This window comes from Chionomys nivalis, chromosome 10 (assembly GCF_950005125.1).
Source record: "Chionomys nivalis chromosome 10, mChiNiv1.1, whole genome shotgun sequence".
Taxonomy (NCBI): domain Eukaryota; kingdom Metazoa; phylum Chordata; class Mammalia; order Rodentia; family Cricetidae; genus Chionomys; species Chionomys nivalis.
In genome coordinates, this window is record NC_080095.1 from 47,708,962 (window position 1) to 47,731,439 (window position 22,478).

General features: G+C 43.9%; 2 protein-coding genes across 2 annotated transcripts in view; both read right to left on the bottom strand.

Moving 5' to 3' along the window:
- Positions 1-3,427, bottom strand: part of Fntb (farnesyltransferase, CAAX box, beta) — a 63,431-nt gene extending 60,004 nt beyond the window's left edge. Inside the window, exon 1 of the mRNA XM_057783035.1 lies at positions 3,209-3,427. Within this exon, the coding sequence (XP_057639018.1) occupies positions 3,209-3,352 (144 nt within the window). The 5' untranslated portion in view covers positions 3,353-3,427. The remainder of the gene's footprint in view (positions 1-3,208) is intronic.
- Positions 3,428-19,964: 16,537 nt separating this feature from the next.
- On the bottom strand, positions 19,965-20,491 carry LOC130882858 (60S ribosomal protein L21-like). Its single transcript, XM_057783040.1, has one exon. It carries the CDS (start codon positions 20,468-20,470, stop codon positions 19,988-19,990), a length of 483 nt encoding a protein of 160 aa, XP_057639023.1. The 5' UTR covers positions 20,471-20,491; the 3' UTR covers positions 19,965-19,987.
- Positions 20,492-22,478: the final 1,987 nt, after the last annotated feature.

Sequence of the window (22,478 nt, forward strand, 5' to 3'; positions counted from 1 at the left end):
TATCCTCCCTTCTTTGTGGTACTGGTGATAGATCCAGCCTTGCACACACTAAGCACACACTCTACCACTGGGCTACACCCCCATTCCAGATGTTTTTCTTCTTCTCCTCCTTCTCTTCCTTCCCCTCCTCTCTTTCTCTCTCTCTTTTGGTTTTCATTTCTGTGTGTAGCCCTGACTGTCCTGGAACTCATTCTGTAAATCAGGCTGGCCTCAAACTCAGAGATCCACCTGCCTCTGCCTCCCAAGTGGTGGGATTATGTTTTTCTTTTCCTAATTGACTGAATCCCTGGCCTGGAGCTAAAGTTTCCCAACACTTGGTAGGCAGGTAGCTGAGTTCAAGGCTAGTCTGATATACAGAGCGAGTTCCAGGACATCCAGGGCTATACAGAAAAACTCTGTCTTCAAAAAAAAAGAAAGAAAGGAAGGAAGGAAGGAAGAAAGAAAGAAAGAAAACAGAAATAAAACACCAAATCCATTTTCTTTGTTGACTGACTCATGTTAAGTGTCTTAACAGTGCCTAGTACCTAAAAAAATTTTAATTTTTATTATTTTGTGTGTATGGGTGTTATGTCTGTGCAGCACATGCATACAAAGCCCCGAAAGCCACAACAGGGCATCAGATTGAACCTAGGTCCTCTGAAAAAGCAGCCAGTGCTTTTAACCACTGAGCCATCTCTCCAGCCCTAACGAAATTCCTGAAGGAAAATGAACGAATGGAACTGAAGGCCTCACAAGAAAGAGTTCGCTCCACTGTTTACAGGTTTAACGCCTGTTACTAAGTTATTGTCTAACAAATGAAGGTTCCCAATAATTGAGAAGGAAGGAGAGGCAAACATTAATCATTATTGCCACAACACAAAACTGAACTCTCGGCAAAGCCCTGTGGAAGCTCAGTCAAAACCAAAAGAACCAAACGGTATCTTCTGTAAAGAATTCCCCTCAGGCCGGGCGGTGGTGGCGCACGCCTTTAATCCCAGCACTCGGGAGGCAGAGGCAGGCGGATCTCTGTGAGTTCGAGGCCAGCCTGGTCTACAAGAGCTAGTTCCAGGACAGGCACCAAAGCTACAGAGAAACCCTGTCTCGAAAAACCAAAAAAAAAAAAAAAAAAAAAAAAAAAAAAAAAAAAAAAAAAAGAATTCCCCTCAGCAACGTTATTTCTGACGGCCGCACCTGACTGGCCGCACCTGACTGCTCGCTCTCTAAGCCTCTGCCTTCTCTGTCAGGATGAACTGGGAGACACGGTGCACAGAGAGCATTTAGCACTCCGCCGGAACCAAAGAAATGGTCACTGCGGTGACCACTAAAGTGCAGAGGAAGCCCGAAGGATGGAATATCACATTAGCTTCCTTGTAAGTGCAACTCTTCATCCTAGGCTTTTAAAATGTGAGCTGGAATAACGACATAAAATGTAAGACTCTCGTCCCATTGGGCTTGTATCTGACGGACACTCTACACTAACCTATCAGGATCTCGCATCCTCCACAGCCCTGGTCTTGGCCTGCCCCCTTTCCAGAGCATCTTGGGTCCAAATTTTCTTTGTTCATTATGCCTACTTGGAACTTAAGTTGTTTTCCTAATAGAAACCCAGCAGGAAGGAACCTCAGCAATGGACTGAAGAAGACAGCAGTACACAGAAAAAGAGAGCAGATCAGAAAAACTCCTGATAATGTCCCTGTTGCCTCTAAAACATAGACGTTTTTGTAAATTGACAGGCTAACCCTGATCCTCTTTTCTTCATTAGCACCCTGCACCCCCCTTATCTGCCAAGTCAGTTAGCTAAGGGCTTAAAGGGGGGGAGGCATGTCCAGCACCCTAACTTTGTCACACTCTAGTCAACAACCGAAACCTCACTGTAAACACCGCAGTCTGTAGGTTTTGTTACTGAGGAAAGATTTTTTTTTTTTTGCAACATTTTACAGGAGCCTTCTAAGGGACACAAGTTAACTAAGTCAGAGAGCTCAAAAAGTTTCCTTTAATTCCCTAAGCCCATGAGGCATTAACTCAAAGATTAAAGATCCCCTCTGCTACTGTGTGAATAACCACGTGTTCTATCCCTTGTTTTGTTATGAATTTTATCTAGGGCAAGCAAGATGGCTCGGTGAGTAAGTGGTGCTTGCTATGCAAGCCTGACGACTTCGGTTAGATCTCTGGAACCCACATATCGTATGCCTTGGCACCAACACCCACAAACATGTCGTACACATTCACACACATTAAAAAAAAATTAAAACAAATGTGTATTTAGTCACAACTGCAAAATTCGTATAGTCACTATTGCCGTTAACTTTGCCTAAATAGAGGCTCCCAGCCTTAGGATGAAGCAGGCCCCTCCATGGTTAAGCCTGGGTACTGATCTAGTAAAGAGCTTATTTTCGGAAGCAGCTGGATGCCTATTCCTTAGCGCCAACAAGAGCCATCCTGATCATTTCCAGTAACAGATGGGTAAACAGCTCTGCAACAACCAATTTGGGAACAATTCCAAACGGGAAGTGAGAAAAATGGAAACTATAATTCACTGTCCATACTTTTCAAAATGCATGTCTGGTACACCCTAGGCCTGAGAGAATCACAAGCAGTTCATACTTTTTTGTTCTTCACAAACTATCCAGTTTTCCAGACTGTCTTTCCCAGCCAGGCTCCTGCCTAGGGGCTGATTTCTTTCTTCTTTTTTTTTTTCTATTTCCAGTGTTCAACAGCAGGTACCCAAATGATTGCCCACCACGAGGTAGGCCTCAATCTGACCTAGCAGGTCAGATAATAAACCGATTTGGTGTCGGCGTGACCACAATCCGGTCATTCGGTTTCCTAAAGGTCCGGAAGCTGAGAGCGAGCACGAAGGGCAAAGTGAGCGGTCGGTCCCAGAACCTCCAGGAGTCTAGGCAGAATGGAGCTGGCTACCTGGTCCGTTCAGACTGTTGTGGGATCCAGACACAGAACACGATTCTTTACACCATCTGAAGCAGAGGACAGGGGCACTGTCCTGTCCCCCGAGCCCAACCCTGACAACCACCCTTTCCTACCCAACGCAGCCCCACAAACACTCCACTCGGAAGCCCCAGTCTGGGCGCCTAGAGCTCGGGGGCGGGGGCGCAGTGCAATATGGGAGTTGTAGTTCCAAGGAGCGTTTCCCACCCAGATGGACCTCCAAACGGGACTCCTGCTCCCAGAAGGCCCCGCGCGGGCGCCTCGCCCAGCCCTGCCACCTCACCTGTTCTATGGACGTGACTGTTTCCACTGAGTCGTCTTGCAACCGCTCCCGCGCGTGCTCAGGTCTCAGACTATACAGCGGTTCTGGCCAGATAGGGGAGGAAGATGGAGGGCAACAGTAGGTGAAGGAACTCGAAGAAGCCATGATCGGGAGAGCAGCGAGCGCTGTATAGGACTCAGCTTCGTCCAGCAACAGCGCGCATTGAAACTCGAGCGGGCTAAGGCGCTACGGAGAGTGGGTAGAGTCAAAAAGGTTTTGAACGCGAATCTCTCCTCCCACCTACACATCTTCAAGGAGTGAGTTACTGGGATGCTGCCGCCCCCCATTGGGCAGATGAGCTTCTGCAAGAGCTCAGCTTCGTGGAACAAGGATACCTCAGTTCTCTATGCAAATAATATAAACAGAAAGTGTCAACGTTCTGCTCTCACCCAATTGTAATACAGCAGTTTGCGATTTCGATTTCGGCGGCTCAAGAATCCGACGAATGTAACTTGAAAAGCATTTCTGACAGCTCTCTGATTGCCTCAGTCACGCTCTTACTATGCACCTTTGGGTCCTTGACAGCCTCTTAGGAGAAGCCTGAGCTCAGTAAATGAGCAGAATTGCCGGTCTCAGTACTCAGAGATAGAGGAGGGGAGCGGTGAAATTTTCTTCTACTCCCGTGGGGATGACAGTGCAATGGCAGAAACTAAAATACCATACAAGAAATGAGTGTAAATGCAACAACCAAAGAAAGAGTCGACAAACATTTATGGGGCATCTGCTAATTGTAGGGTGCTAGAATTCAGGAATAGAAAAGTGGACAGGATTGCAAGGTCCCTTCCCTTGGAATGCATCTGAATTTCATTTTAGAGTCAGAATTAAGTAAATGAACACAAATATTTGAAGACTTACAATTACAGTATGACAGAAAATAGGCCAGGAAAGATGGCCCGGCAGTTAAGAGCACTGGCTGCTCTTCCAGGGGACCTGGGTTTGATTCCCAGCACCCACCTAGCAACTCACAACCGTCTATAACTCCAGCACCCTCTTCTGGCTTCCACAGACAAGTGTTGCACAGATAGATATACATGTAGGCAACATACCCATACACATTATTTTTAATGTTGCTTTTTAAAATATATTTTTATCGAAAATAACTTCTCATGTCATATATTCTGATCATGGTTCCCCTCACTCGACACCTCCCAGACCCTCCCCACCTTCCCATTCACCCAACTCTACCCCTTCTTTCTCTCTCTTTAGAAAATAAAAAAGTCAACAAAAAGAGGAAACAAACCGGAATTTAAGAAGTGAGAAAGCCCAAGAAGCACAGATACATGTACAAAATTATTTTTTTTAACTATAAAGGAAAGAAACTAAAAGTGCTTATGATGACTGGTGGGATGAATAAGGTTCTAGTTAGATTTGGACCCAGGCAGACCCTGACCTTTCTGGGTATTTGACATTTAAGCTGAGACCCAAAGATGACAAGCAGCTATCTATAAGAATACGATGAGGGACCTCAAGAAAGAAAAAAGCATGTTTGAAGGAACATGCCACAAATATACTCTTGCATGCTTGGGTTAATTCTGATAAGCATTGAGTGAGTGTTCTAATATATCCCCTGTGGTGGCTTGAAAGATAATGACCCCCAAAAGGAGTACCCAGAACAAACTCACTAGCTGTGTGAGTGAGCTCTGGGTTTAACTGAGAGAACCTGCCCCATGAGTAAGGTGGGAGAGGAATTAAGGTTGATTTGCAACATCAACCTCAGACCGTCACATACATAAACAAACATGTACACACACACACATGCAAAACAGGCACACCTAGTCACACCATACACATCCAACAAAGTTAAAAGTAACTACATCAAAATTGCAATATCAAGAGGTTAAATTATTTAGGATGAGGGCTTGTGGGCAAAGATACTAGAGGCCCTGGGGCTGGTAGCTCGGTGGTAGTGTATAGGCCTAGTAGGTACAAGGCTGAGTTTGAACTCCAGCAACACACACACAACACATGCACTCTGCTCCCTGCTCAGAAGATTTTACTCTGTTCCTACTCAACCCCAAGCCACGCGTCTAAGATCCAGGACCTAGATCGCATTTCACAGTTGGCCATCTCTGTGTTCATCTCTCTGTACAGAAGTACTAAGATTCCACGTGGGAGGCTGAGGCTGAGTAGCATAAAGGCCCATGTGGGTATACACTGTCACATGCCCCATCTTGGTGCCAGGTGAAAACCTGTGGCACCAGAAGATTACCAAATCTGGAGAGGATGTGGAGTAAGGGGAACACTCATCCATTGCTGGTGGGAATGCAAACTTGTGCAACCACTTTGGAAAGCAGTGTGGCTGTTTCTCAGGAAATTCGAGATCAACCTACCCCAGGATCCAGCAATACCACTCTTGGGAATATGCCCTATCATACTACAAAAGCATTTGTTCAACTATGTTCATAGCAGCATTATTTGTAATAGCCAGAACCCGGAAGCAACTTAGATGCCCTTCAATGGAAGAATGGATAAAGAAAGTGTGGAATATATACATATTAGAGTACTACACAGCGGTAAAAAACAATGACATCTTGAATTTTGCATGCAAGTGGATGGAAATAGAAAACACTATCCTGAATGAGGTAACCCAGACCCAAAAAGATGAACATGGGATGTACTCACTCATAATTGGTTTCTAGCCATAAATAAAGGACACTGAGCCTATAATCTGTGATCCTAGAGAAGCTAAATAAGAAGGTGAACCCAAAGAAAAACATATAGTTACCCTCCTGGATATTGGAAGTAGACAAGATTGCCGGGAAAAAATTGGGAACTTGGGGGTGGGGGTGAGGTGGGGGTAAGGGAAGATGGGGAGAAAAAAGTGAGAAGGGGAGGATGGGGAGAGCTTGGGGGAATGGGATGGTTGGGATGGAGGAAGGGTGGATATGGGAGCAGGGAGGTATATATCTTAATTAAGGGAGCCATTTTAGGGTTGGCAAGAGACTTGACTCTAGAGGGGTTCCCAGGTGTCCATGGAGATGTCCCCAGCTAGTTCCTTGGGCAGCTGAGGAGAGGGAGCCTGAAATGGCCCGATCCTATAGCCATACTGATGAATATCTTGCATATCACCATTGACATTTCAATCTTAAATGTGGCGTCATTGACAGAATAGATGAAATTTTGCATCAGATTGTTGAAGCTATGTTGGGGAACATAGAACAACTACAAATGTTATTCTAGAATAGAAGTATGTGTGGGGTGGGGTCTGGGGGCTGAACCCAAAGACCTTGCAAGTGTTAAGCAAGCATTCTGCCACTGAGATACATCCCAGGCCCAGAAATCTTTTTCTGAAATCCAGTCTTCTCTGCAGTGAGATCCAGAAGATGTTAATAGGATTCTGGCAAAAGCCCCCTGCAGGGGAGTGTTGGTTCATTCAATGAATATTTATTGAGTATCTGTTGATACTGTTACATGCTAGCCATTGGGGTAAGTGCTTAGGAGACAGTGCTGAACAAGCCAGTTGATCTCTGCCCTGTGGGTCTCATGGCTTATCAGAAGAAACAGACACTAAAAAATTCATACACAATTGTGTCATTACAGTTCAGGAAAATGAGTATGGCAGAAAGAAGCACAGAGTGTTGCAAGACTGCAGAAGAGGTCAGGCTTGAGGCAGGCTGGAGGACCGGGAGACTCCCATGAGGAAATGAGCTAGCTAAACCAGGGTACAGGCCAGGCGGGAAACCCAACAGCAATCAAAAGTCAAGAGAAGCTAGCGATGGAAACACCAAGTGTTTGTAAGTGTATAAGCATCAAGATCAGTCAGTCTTGGATCAGCAGCAACCTTCTTCTGGGTTTAGTAAAGCCGCTGACTCCTGAAGCAGAGTGGGGTCAACATTGGCGTCCTTGAAGGAAGTAATGTCCTTCAAAGGAACCAGCAGCAGATGATAATTAATGGCAACTCCAGCTTGGCCTGCAAGCAGATGATTTGGGTTCATTTTACTGAAATTCCTGCTGTTTATGCTTTTATTTTCTTTCCTATGCTGAATGTTGAATCGTATTTCTTAAAAGATAATTTAAAAAATGTTGATGGTGTTAATTTGCATTTGGAAAAGCAAGAAAACAAGAAGAAAGTTAATGATCTAAATAAACCACTAGAGGGCGCCCGTCACACTCACACTCTCACACAAACACACACACACACACACACACACACACACACACAAGCCAGGCATGGCATGGCATAAACTTCAAATGGACTCTAGGTGCGTTACTCATTCATGCCCTTTGTCAAGATGAAATTTCTTTTAATATCTTGTAAACTCTGTAATATATATAGCAGAGCATCTGGCAAACGGAAGAGCTCATCTGGTACCCAGCTAGGTAATTAATTTCCTGCCACATAGTTATTCCCTGTCGTCTGTGCCCTCCTGCTCTGCAGCCCAGACCCCTGGCTATCCCCAGGATTGACTGATAGAGGTAGCTCAGTCCTATTAAAGGGACAGCCCCTCCCGTCTTACCTCAGCTGCACTCCAAGACTTGGAGTCTCCTTGCCTCTCCTGAAACATCAGCTTTCCCTTTTATCTGATAAAGGCTGACACCTCCAAACATATTATTTAGGGTTCTCTTTGAAACCCCTTCCTCTACTTTCTCGTTGCTCATTTGCTTCGGCTGCAGATGGTTTGAGTTTTTACTGATACTGTCTTTTCCTAAATCAAAATGAGCGAATATCCTCGAAAAGTTTAAACATCCATTAAACTACGTATTGCTGGGCAGTTCTCTATTTTTCCTGCTTGATATCCTGGAAATATTTGCATGCTTAATCTTTACCTCGGTGAACCACTTTCTATTTCAGAATCTTCTTTTGATGATGATGGTGAGTGATGATGGTGATGGTGATGATGATGGTGATGATGGTGGTGGTGATGATGGTGATGATGATGGTGATGATGATGGTGATGATGGTGGTGATGATGATGGTGATGATGATGATGGTGAGTGATGATGGTGATGGTGATGATGATGGTGATGATGGTGGTGATGGTGATGATGGTGATGATGGTGATGGTGATGATGGTGATGGTGATGATGATGATGGTGATGATGATGATGGTGATGATGATGGTGATGATGGTGGTGATGATGATGATGGTGATGATGGTGGTGGTGATGATGATTATAGGTGTGTGTATGGGAGGGGACATATGTGCCCTTGCTTGTGTGTGTGTTGGGCGGGAGGAGTTGGTTCTCTCTTTCTACCTTTGTGTGAGCTCCAGGGATCAAACTTGGACCCCCAGGCTTGCACTGCAAGTGTCTTTACCTGTTGAGTCAACTAGCTGGCCTAAGGCTTGCTTTCCTTTCCCAGTAAAACTTTGTTTAATGTGTATGTGTGTATGTTTTATTTCCTTAGTACATACCAGTGCACACATGTTCATTTGTGTGTGTGCACATGTACGTATATGGATATGTATATAGGGGTACCATGCCACATGTGGAGGTCAGAGGAAAGTTGGTAGGGTGCCTGCTCTTTTCTCCACCATGTGAGGCCCTGAGGACTGAACCCAGGTTGTCTACCTTGGTGACAAGTACCTCTAACCTGTAGAGCCATCTTGCTGGCCCCAACACTTTCTTTCATAGAATCTAATATTGGGTTTCTTCTGGTACCCTGACTGTAAACACCCCGGGATTCGGGCTTGGACATCTTTTCCATCTAAACTCTCTCGTCTATGAGCTGAGGAGTCAGTGATGTAAATTCCATCAGTCAGCCGAAAACCTGGGTCTCCAGCGCTGCAATTTATACCCTTCTATTATACCCTAATAGAAAAAAAATTCTGTTTTCACTTGGGTAGCTGTAGAAAACTTAGACTTACTAGAGAGATGTTTCCAAGAGTATGTGCTCAGTTCTAGCAACTCCATCCTTCCCATCTCTCCAGACACCTGGAGCAATCGTTGACTCCTTTCTTTCTTTGGCTGACCATGAATGCCATCTGAAAAGGATCCAGCATCTGACCACTGCCTCCCCAGTCCACTGCCAGCATTCCGATCTGAACCCCATCATTTATCACGTATAGCCTCACACTAATCCCTTAGGTTTCCCTGCTTCCACCCCAGTCCCCTAATACAAACCTGATATAGATTCCTATGTTGAAACTAGTCTTCAGCTTGAAGGTATTAGGAGGTAGAGTCTTTGGAGGTGATTAGATCACATGATAGAGCCCCCTTGGATGAGGTTAGTGCCCTTATGTAACAGGCTTCGGGAAGTTCCTCTCCCTCTACAATACAAGGATAGAGAAAGAAGCTGTTATTTATGAATGAAGAAGCAGCTCTTCACCAGACACCAAATATACAGGCACTGGCTGTCCCAGACTCCAGAATGTGAGAAAATAAAGGTCTGCATTTTTTATGGATTTTTTGTCTTTATTTTTGTTTTAGTTTAGACATGGTCTTTGTGTGTGTATATGCATGTGTGTATGTGCACGTGTGCATGTAGTCTTGAATGGCTTGGAACTCATGTAGACCAGGCTAGCTTGACCTTTACAAATCCACCTGTCTCTGCCTCCCAAATGCTGGGACTGAAAGCGCGTGCTACCATGCTGGGCAAAGGTCTATTGCTTATAAGCAACTGTGGTTATGCTATTCTGTTATAGCAGCCTAGAAGGACAATTTTGAAAACACAAAACCCATATTAAATCTTTTAAAATGTCAACAAAGTCACCTCTTCGAAGACCTCATCTCAGAGTCAAGGTCAAGGTGGCCGATAATGCTCCAACCACCACTCAGTCCTCTTTCCTTCCTTCTCTCCTGCTTGCTGACGTTAGCCCTCATCTCCTAACATGTATACACATACACACACATACACATACACACATGCACACACCACACACACATACACACACACACACACCTGCCATGAAAACTTTCCTGCTGTTCTTCATGCACCTTGGTGGACTCCAGCCCCAGGGCACCTTCATCTGCCCTTTCCTCTCCTTGCAATCATCTGCCTCCAGCTGTGCCTGTGGCTTGCCCTTCACTTTTGTATGTATTTGTTTGCTTGCTTGCTTGCTTGGTCATTTGTTCATTTATTTATTTTGGTTTTTCAAGACAGGTTTTCTCTGTGTAACAGTTCTGGCTGTTTGTCTGGGAACTCACTCTGTAGACCAGGCTGGCCTCCAACTCACAGAGATCCACCTGCCTCTGCCTCCTGAGTGCTGGGATTAAAGGTATGGGCCACCCCCGCCTGGCTACTTTTGTAATTTTTGCTTGTACTTTAGCCCAACTTAAGTTCATTCCCTCATGGCCTTTCCGGATCTCCCTCTGTAGAACTAAAGTTCTCTCCTCCCGACAGTCATATACATTATACCACTCTCTTTTATTTTTTTCCATATTTACCCAGCCTCAAACTCCATTGTGTGCTATGTATCTAGTTTGTTACCCATCTCTTCCCCATTACGATGAACAGTCTGTAAGATCCTTGAGTTTGGCTCACTGCTGTACTCCCTGGCACACAGAAAATGCTGAATTGAACGATTTCTAAACGTTGTAATGAACATTTGTGGTGGTTTGAATGACAATGGCCCACATAGGCTCATATGTTTGATTACTTGTTCCCCAATTGGTGGACCTGTTTGGCAAAGATTAGGGAGTGTAGCCTTGTTGAAGGAGTGTCCCTTGAAACTTTGAGGTTTCAAAAGCCCACACCATTTCCTCCACTGCAGCCCCCCTCGCCCCCCACCTGCCACATGTGACCCCAACAGATGGTGCCCAGAAAATTGGCAGTGGTACAGGTGGAAAACCTGATGGACCCGCACATGAGCATCACGCCACAGGTGTAGAGGTGAGGAGTGAGCACTCAAAGAGATAATAAAAGTAGAAGAGTGCGCAGTGGGTCAGGGTGATATCGGGAATAAATAAAAAATTATATATATGGGGCAGGAAAAAAGTAATGAACTGTCTGTACAGCTGCTCAGAGATATTTTAAAGGACAGAGGAGCTCGAACGCAGCAGCAGCAAGTACAGAAACTTTTAGAATTTACAGAGCAGCTGTGCCCTTGGTTTCCCAAGCACGGGATCTTGGACTCAAAACCATGGAAAGAAACTGGATAAAAATCCAACATTATTACAAATATGGGCCTGAACGTGTCTCTACAGATACTCTTTGTTTCCGGGGCTTATACAGCAGGGTTTGGATTTAAGCGCCCAATGGCAGGGGTACTTCCCCCTGAGCTGGTTAGAAAGAAGTGAGACAAAACCCTCCCTGCTGCCTGAGGAGCTGCTAGATGAGGAAGCATTTACAGGACTGGGTGCTTATGATCATTCTGAGCCTGATGACTTTAGAGGAAGAGGTCACAGGGAGGAGTTTTCACCTTCTCCTCACTTTTGACCAGCGACGCTAAGAGGCAGAGACATAATATATCTGGATTTGTTCAGATATTGGCCACCCATATATACAGTGACTGGCTAATGCTGCTGCTTTGCAGGGAAGGAGAGTTCAAAGATGTTCTCTCCCAACAGAGAAACCAAGGCCCAGAGAGAAGGGGGACAGCAGGGCCTCCTGGAAGCTGCTTCTGTGCAATCTTATGGGACATCAGATGGAGCAGCGTCTCCATAGGAGAGTAAGCCCAGGGGCAAGGAAGGAACCAGGAGATGCAGGAGAGAGAAACATTGGACTAATGAATGCAGATCAAAGAGAGATGCCCAAGGGAATCGCCTCCTAGGACGTGAGCAGAGGGGCCCAAGTCAGGCCCTACAGAGGAATCCATGGGGTGATCCAGCACCCTGTTCTCCTGCAAAGAAATCTATTCAGGACCTTTGCAGAGCAACCCCAGGCAGTACAGGCCTCCATCTCAGTTCTTCCATCTGCACAGTTTTAACTCCTTCCTTTAAGCTCTCCCCACTGGGGCTTATTATGGGCCTTTACCAGAAGGCACTGTAGGAATATGCTGGGGAGAAGGGGCACTACTACACCAGGGATCTTTGTTGCTCTTTGTGTGATTGATGATGATTATGAAGGAGAAATCAAGGTTATGACTCATTCACTTGATGGAATTTCTGTGATAAAAACAGGCCAGAGGCTTGCACAATTAATTTTACTTCCTCAAGTGCAAAGGAGAAATCAAGTTAAGGGAGGTGAGAGAGGAGAGGCTGGATTTGTTTCATCTGATGCCTATTGGCTACAAGCCATAGGTCCACAGTAACCAGAATTCACTTTGTTTATAAATGGAAAAAAAAAAGTGTGTGGTTTTTTGTTTTTTGTTTTCTTTTTGTCTCTCTGGATACTGGTGCAGATGCGTCTGTTACAACTGCCAGTCAATGGCCTTCAAGATGGCCCAAAAGGGAGACTATTACACAGTTACAAGGGATTGGTCAGACTCAGAATTCTGAACAAAGTATGATAAACTTTCCTGGAGAGAAGGAGAGGGTCATGAAGGGACTTTTCAGTCATACATTGTTCCTCACTTAGCTGTAAATTTGTAGGGTTGAGATATTGATGGAGGTGGGTCATTTTTCTATCTGTTGTTTCATTGGTTAAGTAATAAAGAAACTGCCTTGGCCCCTTTAATAGGACAGAGAATTAGGTAGGCGGAGTAGACAGAACAGAATGCTGGGAGAAAGAAGCCGAGTGAGGAGTCGCCATGATTCTCCCACTCCAGACAGACGCAGGTTAAGATCTTCCCTGGTAAGCCAGCTCATGGTGCTACACAGAATATTAAAAATGGGTTAGATCAATATGTAAGAGCTAGCCAATAAGAGGCTGAAACTAATGGGCCAGGCAGTGATTAAAAGAATACAGTTTCCGTGTAATTATGTGGGGGCATAAGCTAGCCATGTGGGCGGCCGGGTGCCAGAGACGCAGCCCCGCCGCTCATATTTCAACAAGATATTATGGCCCAAACAGAGGTATATTTATACAGCCCCAACACAGTTATTGCTAGTCAAATATTCCAACAAGGGTTGTTGCCCAATCAAAGGCTGGGCAAAGAGAATGAGAGAAGGACAGACACTACCAGACCTAGCAGAAGGCCTCCCAGAGTAGGATTAGGGTGAGAGGTCACTGAAAAGCCTGCACTCCATGCACTCCCAATTATTTAGAAAAGAGACGAGCCTGTATGGGTAAATCAGAGGCCTCTCACACAAGAAAAATGACAAGCTGCCCAATGGCTAATGCAGGAACATCTGGATAATGGTCACATTACACCCTCCAATGCCCCCTGGAATTCTCCTATTTTGTTATTAAAAAGAAATCAGGAAAATGAAGATTGATACAAGATCTAGAGAGGTTAATGAGACCATGAAACTGACCGGAGCTTTACAGCCTGGGTTGCCTTCTCTTACTGCCATACAAAAAGATAACTGTAAGATTATTTTATATTTAAAGGATTGTTTTTATACCATCCCTCTGGCACCACAATATTGCCAAAGATTTGAATTTGGTATTCTATCAGTTAATTTCAAAGAGCCAAAGAGAAGATATTATACTATTGAAACATCTCGCCTTGGGGTATGGCAAACAGTGCTAACTTGTGCCAAAGATCTGTGACTCAAGCTATACAAAATGTTAGAGATCAGTTTCTACAGTTTCACATTATCCATTCTATGGATGATATCTTGCTTACCCAGAAAAAGGAAAGCATATTCCATGAGACATGTGGACAAATTCAGCAGGGGCTTGCCCATGCAGGGTTAGCTACTGTCCCAGAAAAAGTGCAAAGGCACCAGCTTTCCAGTGTTTAAGGCACATGTTATATCCTAAAGAAATTAAACCTCAGTTTAGTTTCACCAGTCAGGGTACTAAACCCTTATTTTGAAGCAACAGCTTATTTAGTACAGAAAAGCCAGACGGAATCTAGGTGATATTTTGGTAGGGAACCTAATATGATCAATGTTCCTTATACTAAGCAATAGATTGATTGGTTATTTCAAAATAATGATTCTTGAGCAATTGCATTTGCTCAGTTTGTAGGCCAAATTGATAATCTTTTTCCAGCTGATCGATTGTTGCAATTTGTACCACTACATTCCTTTATTTTTCCTAAAATTGTAATGAAACATCTCCTAAAGGATGCTATGTTGATTTCTACAGAAGGTTCTTCCAATGGAAGAGCAGCATATATTGTTGATGGTAAAGGATATGTAGTACAAACAAATCTGGCCTCAGTTCATATAGCTGAGCTGCGAGCTGTTGCTGTATTATTCCAGCTTTTTGCAAACAAGGCATTTAATTTATGTACTGGCAGTCATTACATTTTTAAAGCTCTCAGGTAGTTAAAAACGGTCCCCTGAATGGGAGCTAGTAATAGTCAAGTTAAAATACTTTTCTGGCAAATTCAAGATGCCATTCATCAAAGAAAATTGCCATGCTTTGCGGGTCATATTAGAGCACATTCAAATCTTTCTGGTCCATTGGATGAAGGTATTGCTTTAGCTGATACTTTTACTCAATTGACCACTTTATCTCAACTTGACCTTATAGCTCAACAATCACATGCTGTACATCATCAAAATAGTAAAATTTTAAGAAAACAGTTTGGATTAACAAGAAAAATTGCTCGTAAGACTGTTAAGCAATGTGATATATGCACATAATCTTTACCTGTATCTCATCAGGGAATAAATCCTCAAAGCCTACTTCTTAATCACTTATGGCAAATGAATGTACCAATGATGGTTAAGTCTAGAAAGTAGAAGAAGGTAGCCTAAGACAGGCACAATTATCTGTCCTGTAACAGAACCTCAGGTTATTATTTTTACAAGACTTTTTTATTGTTTTATTGAGTTATATATTTTTCTCTGCTCCCTTCCCCTCCTGTTCTACCCCCCTCTCCCATAGACTCCATGCTCCCAATTTACTCAGGAGATCACACTCTAACTCTGAAACTGTAAGCCCGAATAAACTCTTTCTTCTTTAAGTTCCTTGGCCATGGTGTCTTATCACAACATTAAAAAAGTAACTAAGACTAAAGTTAGTACCAGGGACTATTGCTGTGAAGATCTGTCCATGTTGCATTTTGGAAAAATATGCAAGACTTTGAGATTTTGAACTAGAAATATTGTAAGTGAAGCTTAATAGGTCATTCTAGGAGGAGTGTGGAAGACAACAGTGCCAAAAGCAATATAGACCCTGGAGACTCAGCTCAAGAGGTTTCTGGGGGGAGCAATATTAACAGCTGGGGTAGAGAGCATTCTTGTGATGTTTTGGCAAAAAATATGGATGCTTTCTGCCCTTGTCCTAAGGATCTGCCTGAGGTTAAATTGAAGGATATTGGATTAATGTCCTTGACAGAGGATATTTCAAAACAGTTCAGTATTGTTTCTGCCAAGTGGTTATTGGTGATCACTTTTATGCAGGTCCACAATTTGAGAAAGATCAAGTAGGGCAAAAAGAAATAAAAATGTGCAGTTTTAAGTAAAAAAGATCCAGGATATTTCATGGGAGAGCCAAGGCTTGTGCTGGAAAAGATGAGAAGATTAAAGAAAGGTCTGCTCCGAAATGGAATAAAGAGAGGGGAGATCTAGGGGCAAGACGCCACCCAGCTAAGCTTCCAACTGCTGTAGAAGGGAAAAGCCTGAGGAATGTAACAAGGGAGGGTTCTACAAATCTAAGGGGCCAGGCTTAACCTTAAGTAGTCAGTCAAACGTGGCAGTGTTGTCATTCCTGTGGCTCCGGCTTTAGGGTCATGAAGGATACATGAGTGAAGGGGTTGTGGAATCTTCCTCTGCAGTTAAGGAGAGCCACTGAGGCCAGGAGTGTGGTGAGAGGTACCTGCATGGAAGCCCCAAGAGGCTAGTATGTGAGCCTGTGAAAGTGAAGCCTGGATTGTGTTGGAGATAGCAGAGCCATGAGGCATCTGTTAAGGAGAGCTACATACAGGGAATGGAACCAGCCCGAGAGAGAGCAGTGTACTGTAGTCACCAGAGCCAGAATGTTAAAGTCTTCTAAGCCCTTTGACATCAGACATAGAACTGCAGAATTTAGAGTCTACCCTGAGAAACTTTGGTCTTGTTTTGTTCCAGTATTTCCTCACCATGCCCCCTTTCCTCCCTTTTGGAGTAGCACTGTATATTCTGTGCCTTTATACATTGGAAATAAGTATTTGTTTTTCCTTATTCTACAGAGGGTTACAATTAAGAACTTGTCTTGAGTCTCAGAAGAGTCTTTCTGAACTTTTAGACAGTGTTGAGACTGGGGTAGCCTATGGGGACTTTTGAATTAGGACTCTATGCATTTTCCATTATGAGATGGTTATAAGCCTACGGGGGCCAGGGAGTGGAATGTGGTACTTGGATGAGAATGGCCCCCATAGGCTCATGTGTTTGAGTACTTGGTTCCCAGTTGGTAGAACTATATGACCTTGATGAAGGAGGTGTGTAGCTGGGGTGGATTTTTGAAGTTTTGAAGTTTGCCATTCCCAGTCTCTCTGGACTCTAAACCTCTGAAACTTTAAGTCCTAAATTAAACACTTTCCGTTTGTTTGTTTGTTTGTTTGTTCATTAGTTCGTTTGTTTGTTTCGAGACAGGATCTCTCTATGTAGTCCTAGCTGTCCTGGAACTCGCTATGTAGACCAGGTTGGCCTCAAACTCACAAAGATCTTCCTGCCTCTGCCTCCCAAGTATGGACTTAAAGGCATGCACCACCATGCCCAGGTAAATGCTTTCTTTTGTAAGTTGTCTTGGTCATGGTGAATTATCACAGAAGAAGAAAGTAACTAACATTTGTGTGTTTAGCTTTCTGTGAATGATAATAACAACAAATATGATACTAACCTTAGCTTTTAAGAGCACACTATTAAATACAGAATGTAACTATCTGTCAAGGGCCGTGGGACTATACAGCAGGTAATGACTAGTGTCCAGATGTCAACCCAACACAGATTGATTCTCTGATGGAGGAGAATTCTTCCCAGGCAGGGCCTACGAGACCGTGACTATGGGAACTGCTGCTCCATCTGTAGTTTCACACGGGCGAAAGCAGCTTTAGTGTCTCCCCGATACCAGCATTATAGTGTATAATTTTGTATGCGATGGGTATGTAATCTCATGACTGCATCTCAATATTATGGGCACATGTATCCGTGGATGGTCAGAAAGATGACTTCTCATTAAGCTGTATGATTTTGATATATCAAAAATATACTAGGATATGCTTTATAACCAGATCTATTGTTCCACAAGAACTATAAGGCACTTAAAAGCCTGTCTTATCCTTTTTACTCAGATTAATATCAGGAAACAATTTCTCCTCAGTCTAAGACAAAAAAAAACACAATTGGCTCATTTTTACATCAGAGAAAGTTCAAACTAAAGGTTTTGTATATGAACTTTAAGTTAAAAGCTTGACGGTTGTGCACAAGGTCAGAGTCGCAGGCGTCTAACCAAGATTATCAACACAAAGAAGCCTAAAAAAATCAGGCCAATTCTTTGCTTGCCAAGTCTAGCTAAAAGAACCATGTCTTGCAGCTTGTCTCACTGAGCACTGTGTCCCTGGTTTCTGGTCACAGTCTTACACTAGAAACCTTTAAACTTTGTGTTGCCATGGTAAATGGCTCTGCTTACCCTTATTGCTTACCCAAGGAATGAGCTATGACCAATGAGATGGGACCCTTGCAACATTTTTTATTACCCTAAACCTCCAGTGAAATGTGTTTTTTTAAGTCAGATGAAAAAAGAAAGATGGAGAATTAAAACAGAGAATTAGAAAGAGATTTAGAACTATAGAATCAGAGCAGAGAATTGAAACAAAGGAGAACTAGAAGCTGTGGAGGTAGTCTTGGAGCTAACAGAACAATAAAGAGTGTGACCTTCAGATTGTGTATGTGAGTCTTTGCCCCTCAGATAGAAAAAGGTAAACCCAGTTTCCCTTCATTGTGGACTTCTTCCTTGAACCCTGGCTGAAGCCTTGACAACAAGCCTTTCAAGGCTGCTAGTAGCTATATAGCTTTATTATTATATGGCTTATTATAAATAAATATGCCAAATATAAAATATGTAAATAACTTAAGCTTAAATGACCTTGTGGAGCAGAGCCCTTCCCCAATTTATTGTTCATTGGGCTTTTGTGAAAGGGAAACAGACCTTTAAGGTATGAACCTTTGGGATTTATGTGGCTATATAGCCCAGGATGGTCTTGAACTCTCAAACCTCTTGCCTCAGCCTCTCTCTTAAAAATAAGCACCACTGTGCCTGACTCCCTGAAAATATTCTCAGCTACAGGTTGCATCTTGTTCCCTCAAACCTAACTTTTCCTTTTTTTCCAGATAGGATTTCACAGTGTAGCCCTAGCTGGCCAAACTTGGCATGTAAACCAAGCTGGATTTGAAACTCAGAGATTTGCCTGCCTCTGCATCCAGAGTGCTGGGATTATAGACTCCCTCTATAGACCAGGCTGGCCTCGAACTTGGAGACCCACCTACCTCTAGTGCTGGATTAAAGGATGAGCAACCATCACTGGGCACAATCAAGGACAATTTTATTAGAATTTAAAAGAAAAAAAAAAACCCAGGACAGGCAAACTGTAAATTTCAACAGCTGTCCAGTGGAGTGGAAAGGAGGAGAAAAAGAAAAAGCCCATGCCAGTTGAATTCTGCCGGCATGGAGGTCTGCCACATGACTAAGGAGGGAGGACTTAGAGAAAGAGCAAGGAATCCCAAAGCACCAGAAAAAGCACGCTTAGGTTCTGGCCAGCATGCAAAAGAAAGGAAGAGGCAGAAAAAACAAACAGGAAAAATTACCCGTTTTAAAGCCAGAAAGGTACAGGACTGGCTGACCCTCCCACTGCTCAACTCAAAGGAGGGTATAAAACTCAGTCTGGATCTGAATTATGACGGTGAGTATTTAAGATGACATGATCCTGGTTGCAAGTCATGTCTTAGAAAGAGAAAGATGTCATCACTGAGACATTCCCATAACAAGATCCTCCACACGAAGGCCATCTGGCCTGCTAGGAAGCTGTGAGAAGCACCCCTCGGCTCTCATTTCCTGCTGCGAGAGGATGAACCGATTCCCACAGCTCTGGCCACACAGGAAATTAGTGTGATGAGGCTTCTCCGGTTTGGTGCCTATGATGGACTGCACGGTAGGAGGATTCCCCAAGCCCGTGTGGCCAACGGGAACCTAGGATTCCCAGTCCTAAACCCTATTCTCAATGAGCAAAAAGGCTTTCTTTGATAGAAAGTAAAATAAAAATGACTACAGGATGCTTTAAGAAGCAAAACAGCAGCAACAAGAAACATCAGAAATCCTTAGAGGGGCTGGAGAGAGGGCTCAGCGGTTAAGAGCGCTGACTGTTCTTTCAGAGGACCCGTGTTCAATTCCCAGCTAACAACTGTCTGTAACTCCAGTTTCTGGGGATCTGATACCTTCACACCAATTCACATAAAATAAAGTTAAATAAATTAATAAAAAAAGAAAAAGAAAAAAGAAATCCTTAGATATGTCCTTACAGGAGGAAGAATTCCTTACTCTAGCACATGAGGAACCAACTCTGCTAGAAGGAATGATTTTCTGGAATCTAACAATCTAGATAGGTTTGAGAACACCAGCATGACCAGTTTGAATGCCACATGACCTGGGCATTCTAATGTACTATGTATTTTATGCCAACTCTAGGTTATCTTGGAGTCCACTGTTAGACTTGATAAAAAAAAAAAAAAAAAAGAGCCCAAATTTACTCTCCCTCTAGGGGCACTGGTTCTGCCTTGCTAAGCCTGTGTTTCTTTGCTAAGCCTGTGTTTCTTTTCTTTTCTTTTCTTTTCTTTTCTTTTCTTTTTTTTTTTTTTCAGTCCAGGTCTTTTATTTCTTTTTGTACATCAGGCCATGAATTCGTAGGGAATGGGCTCCAGCAGCTCAGGCTCCTTCCCGTTAGTCCTCACAAAGTGTGCTTCTCTGGGTGGAGCAGGCTGGCGCTTCAGCTGAACCCAGGTGCCCTTCTCTTTGGCTTCCTTTTTCTTCTGGTCGTTCTCCTTCACCTGCTTCAGGAAGCTGTCTCTGCTCTTCGAGTGCTTGATGTGTTCAATCCGCACATTAATTCTCTTGGCAAGAATCTTGCCCTTAACTTGCTTGTTTACAATGATGCCCACAGCATGCTGGGTGACATTGTAGACTCTTCCGGTTTTGCCATGGTAACATTTATGGGGCATTTCTTTTTGAACAGTGCCCATTCCCTTGATGTCTACAATATCGCCCTTCTTGTAGATTCGCATGTACGTGGCCAAAGGAACAACTCCATGTTTCCTAAAGGGCCTAGAGAACATATAGCGAGTGCCCCTCCTCTTTCCCTTTGTGTTTGTCATTTTGGCGAGTTACTGAAAGATGGCTACTGCGGCCGAAAGCTAAGCCTGTGTTTCTAGACTTACAAATATAATCTGCACCTAAATAAAGCCCTCTGGAGCTCTGTCTAGTTCCCTAGTACTTGGCTTTGATCCCCAACACTTCAAAACAAGATGAAGAGAAAACAAAGTCTGTGCTTTGTTTTAACTTTGTTTATGGTTTCTTTGTTTATAATTTCTAGAGATATAGACTTTTAAAAGGGTAACTAAGGCTTGGCATCTTTAATCCAAGCTCTTGAAGGTAGAGGAAGGCAAATCTCTGTGAGTTTGAGGCCAGCCTAGTCTACATGGTGAGCTCCAGGCCAACCAAGGCAATATAGACCCCAATTCAGGGGAGGAAAAGGATAATTAGGATAATCCAATATGGCTGGTGTATTTTAATTAATATATTTTTAAATGTGTGTGCATATATGTGTTTGTGTGTGTATACATGTGCCTGTTCACATGTGTAGGAGTCAGAGGAAACCTATGTGGAGCTGGTTCTCTTCTTCTTTGTGTGGATTCTGGGACTTAACTTGGGTTATCAGGCTAGCACAAAAAAATGTCTCCACCCACTAAGCCATTTCTCCAGCCCCCTTGATTCATGTTTTTATATGAAGAAGAGATCACGAATTAAACACGCATAGAAGAAAGACTCTCTGTGCAGGAAGATGCCATCTACAGACAGAGAGAGACAGAGGCCACAGAAGGACCAACCTTGTGAACACCTCCGTCTAACTTCTTGCCTACAGAATTGTGGGAATACAAACACCCGTTCTTTAAATTATTCAATTTGCAGCACTTTGTCACAGCAGACCAAGAGTGGTGGCCGGGAAACTGAGGCCATTTTGTATCAACACAAACCACCACCACAATTATTACCTTTGCCTCCCAGCCCTAAGACACCTGCATCTCTAAGAACTTGCCTTCTTCCATTTCAGGATCACTTTTTCCCATTGCAGGATCAGACCTCTAATTCCAACACGGGGAGTGTGAGGCAGGAAGACCGCTCTTAGCCAGCCTAGGTCACTACATACTCTGCATGTTCTAGTGCAGCTGAGCTACAGGACGATGTAGGTACAGTGCAATGTACCGCTTTTCTCCATCCCACCTAAAGAAAAGAGAAAGCGGGAGAGGGAGGGCGGTGCTGATGTGAGGGCTGTGTGAGTGCACGGTGGGGGGGTTATCTGTCATATTTTTTCTATTTCTGAGCTAGAATCCTGAAAGGTGGGCATTTCCCTCACTGTCACGCGGGCTTGGACACACGAGGAGGCATCCGAAAGAGACACTGAGAACAAAGCTAATGAAGAGTCTGTGGACCAGCTGTGTTGTCTCAGTGGCGGGTGGGCTGCCCACCGAGCATCACTCCAGCTATTCGGCTGTTGCTATGGCAGATCCCTCAGTGATACCCTTGGGAGCATGCTCAGTGTGGCTGGTGTGGGGTGGGGGTGAGCCCGGAGATTGTCTTCCTGGCAAATGAATCAGTATAATTGAGTGACTGATTCTAGAAGGCTTGTGGGATCAGCAATCATTTCAGCAATCATTCTTTTGATGTCTCTCAGCTACACTGAAACTTCCTCAGTCCACGCTGAGTACAAGTGGGGAGGATGCTAAAATATCCCCCAGTGTGCCTGGGTTGCCGGAGGGTTAAAGTCAACTTTGCTGCCTCCGCTGACCTACCTAATCCTTTTGCTAACATTGTCTCAACATCTTAGCACCCCCATCCCACGATACTCACAGCTCTGATCCAGGGGTGGGAATCTTGGGCTGGGATGGGCAGCCCTGGGGGATTATGCTCTTGCCTTACAAACACACTGGTACAGGCTCACACCTATGGGACCCTCTGCACATGTACTGCTGTCTGGTCTAGGCCAGCTCACTCACCTCTCTAGTTTTGTCTTTTTAGAGAAAGGGTCTCACAATACATCCCAAGCTGACCTTGAACTCAAAACAAGCCTCCCTTATTCTTTCCAGTAGTTGGGGTTATACAACC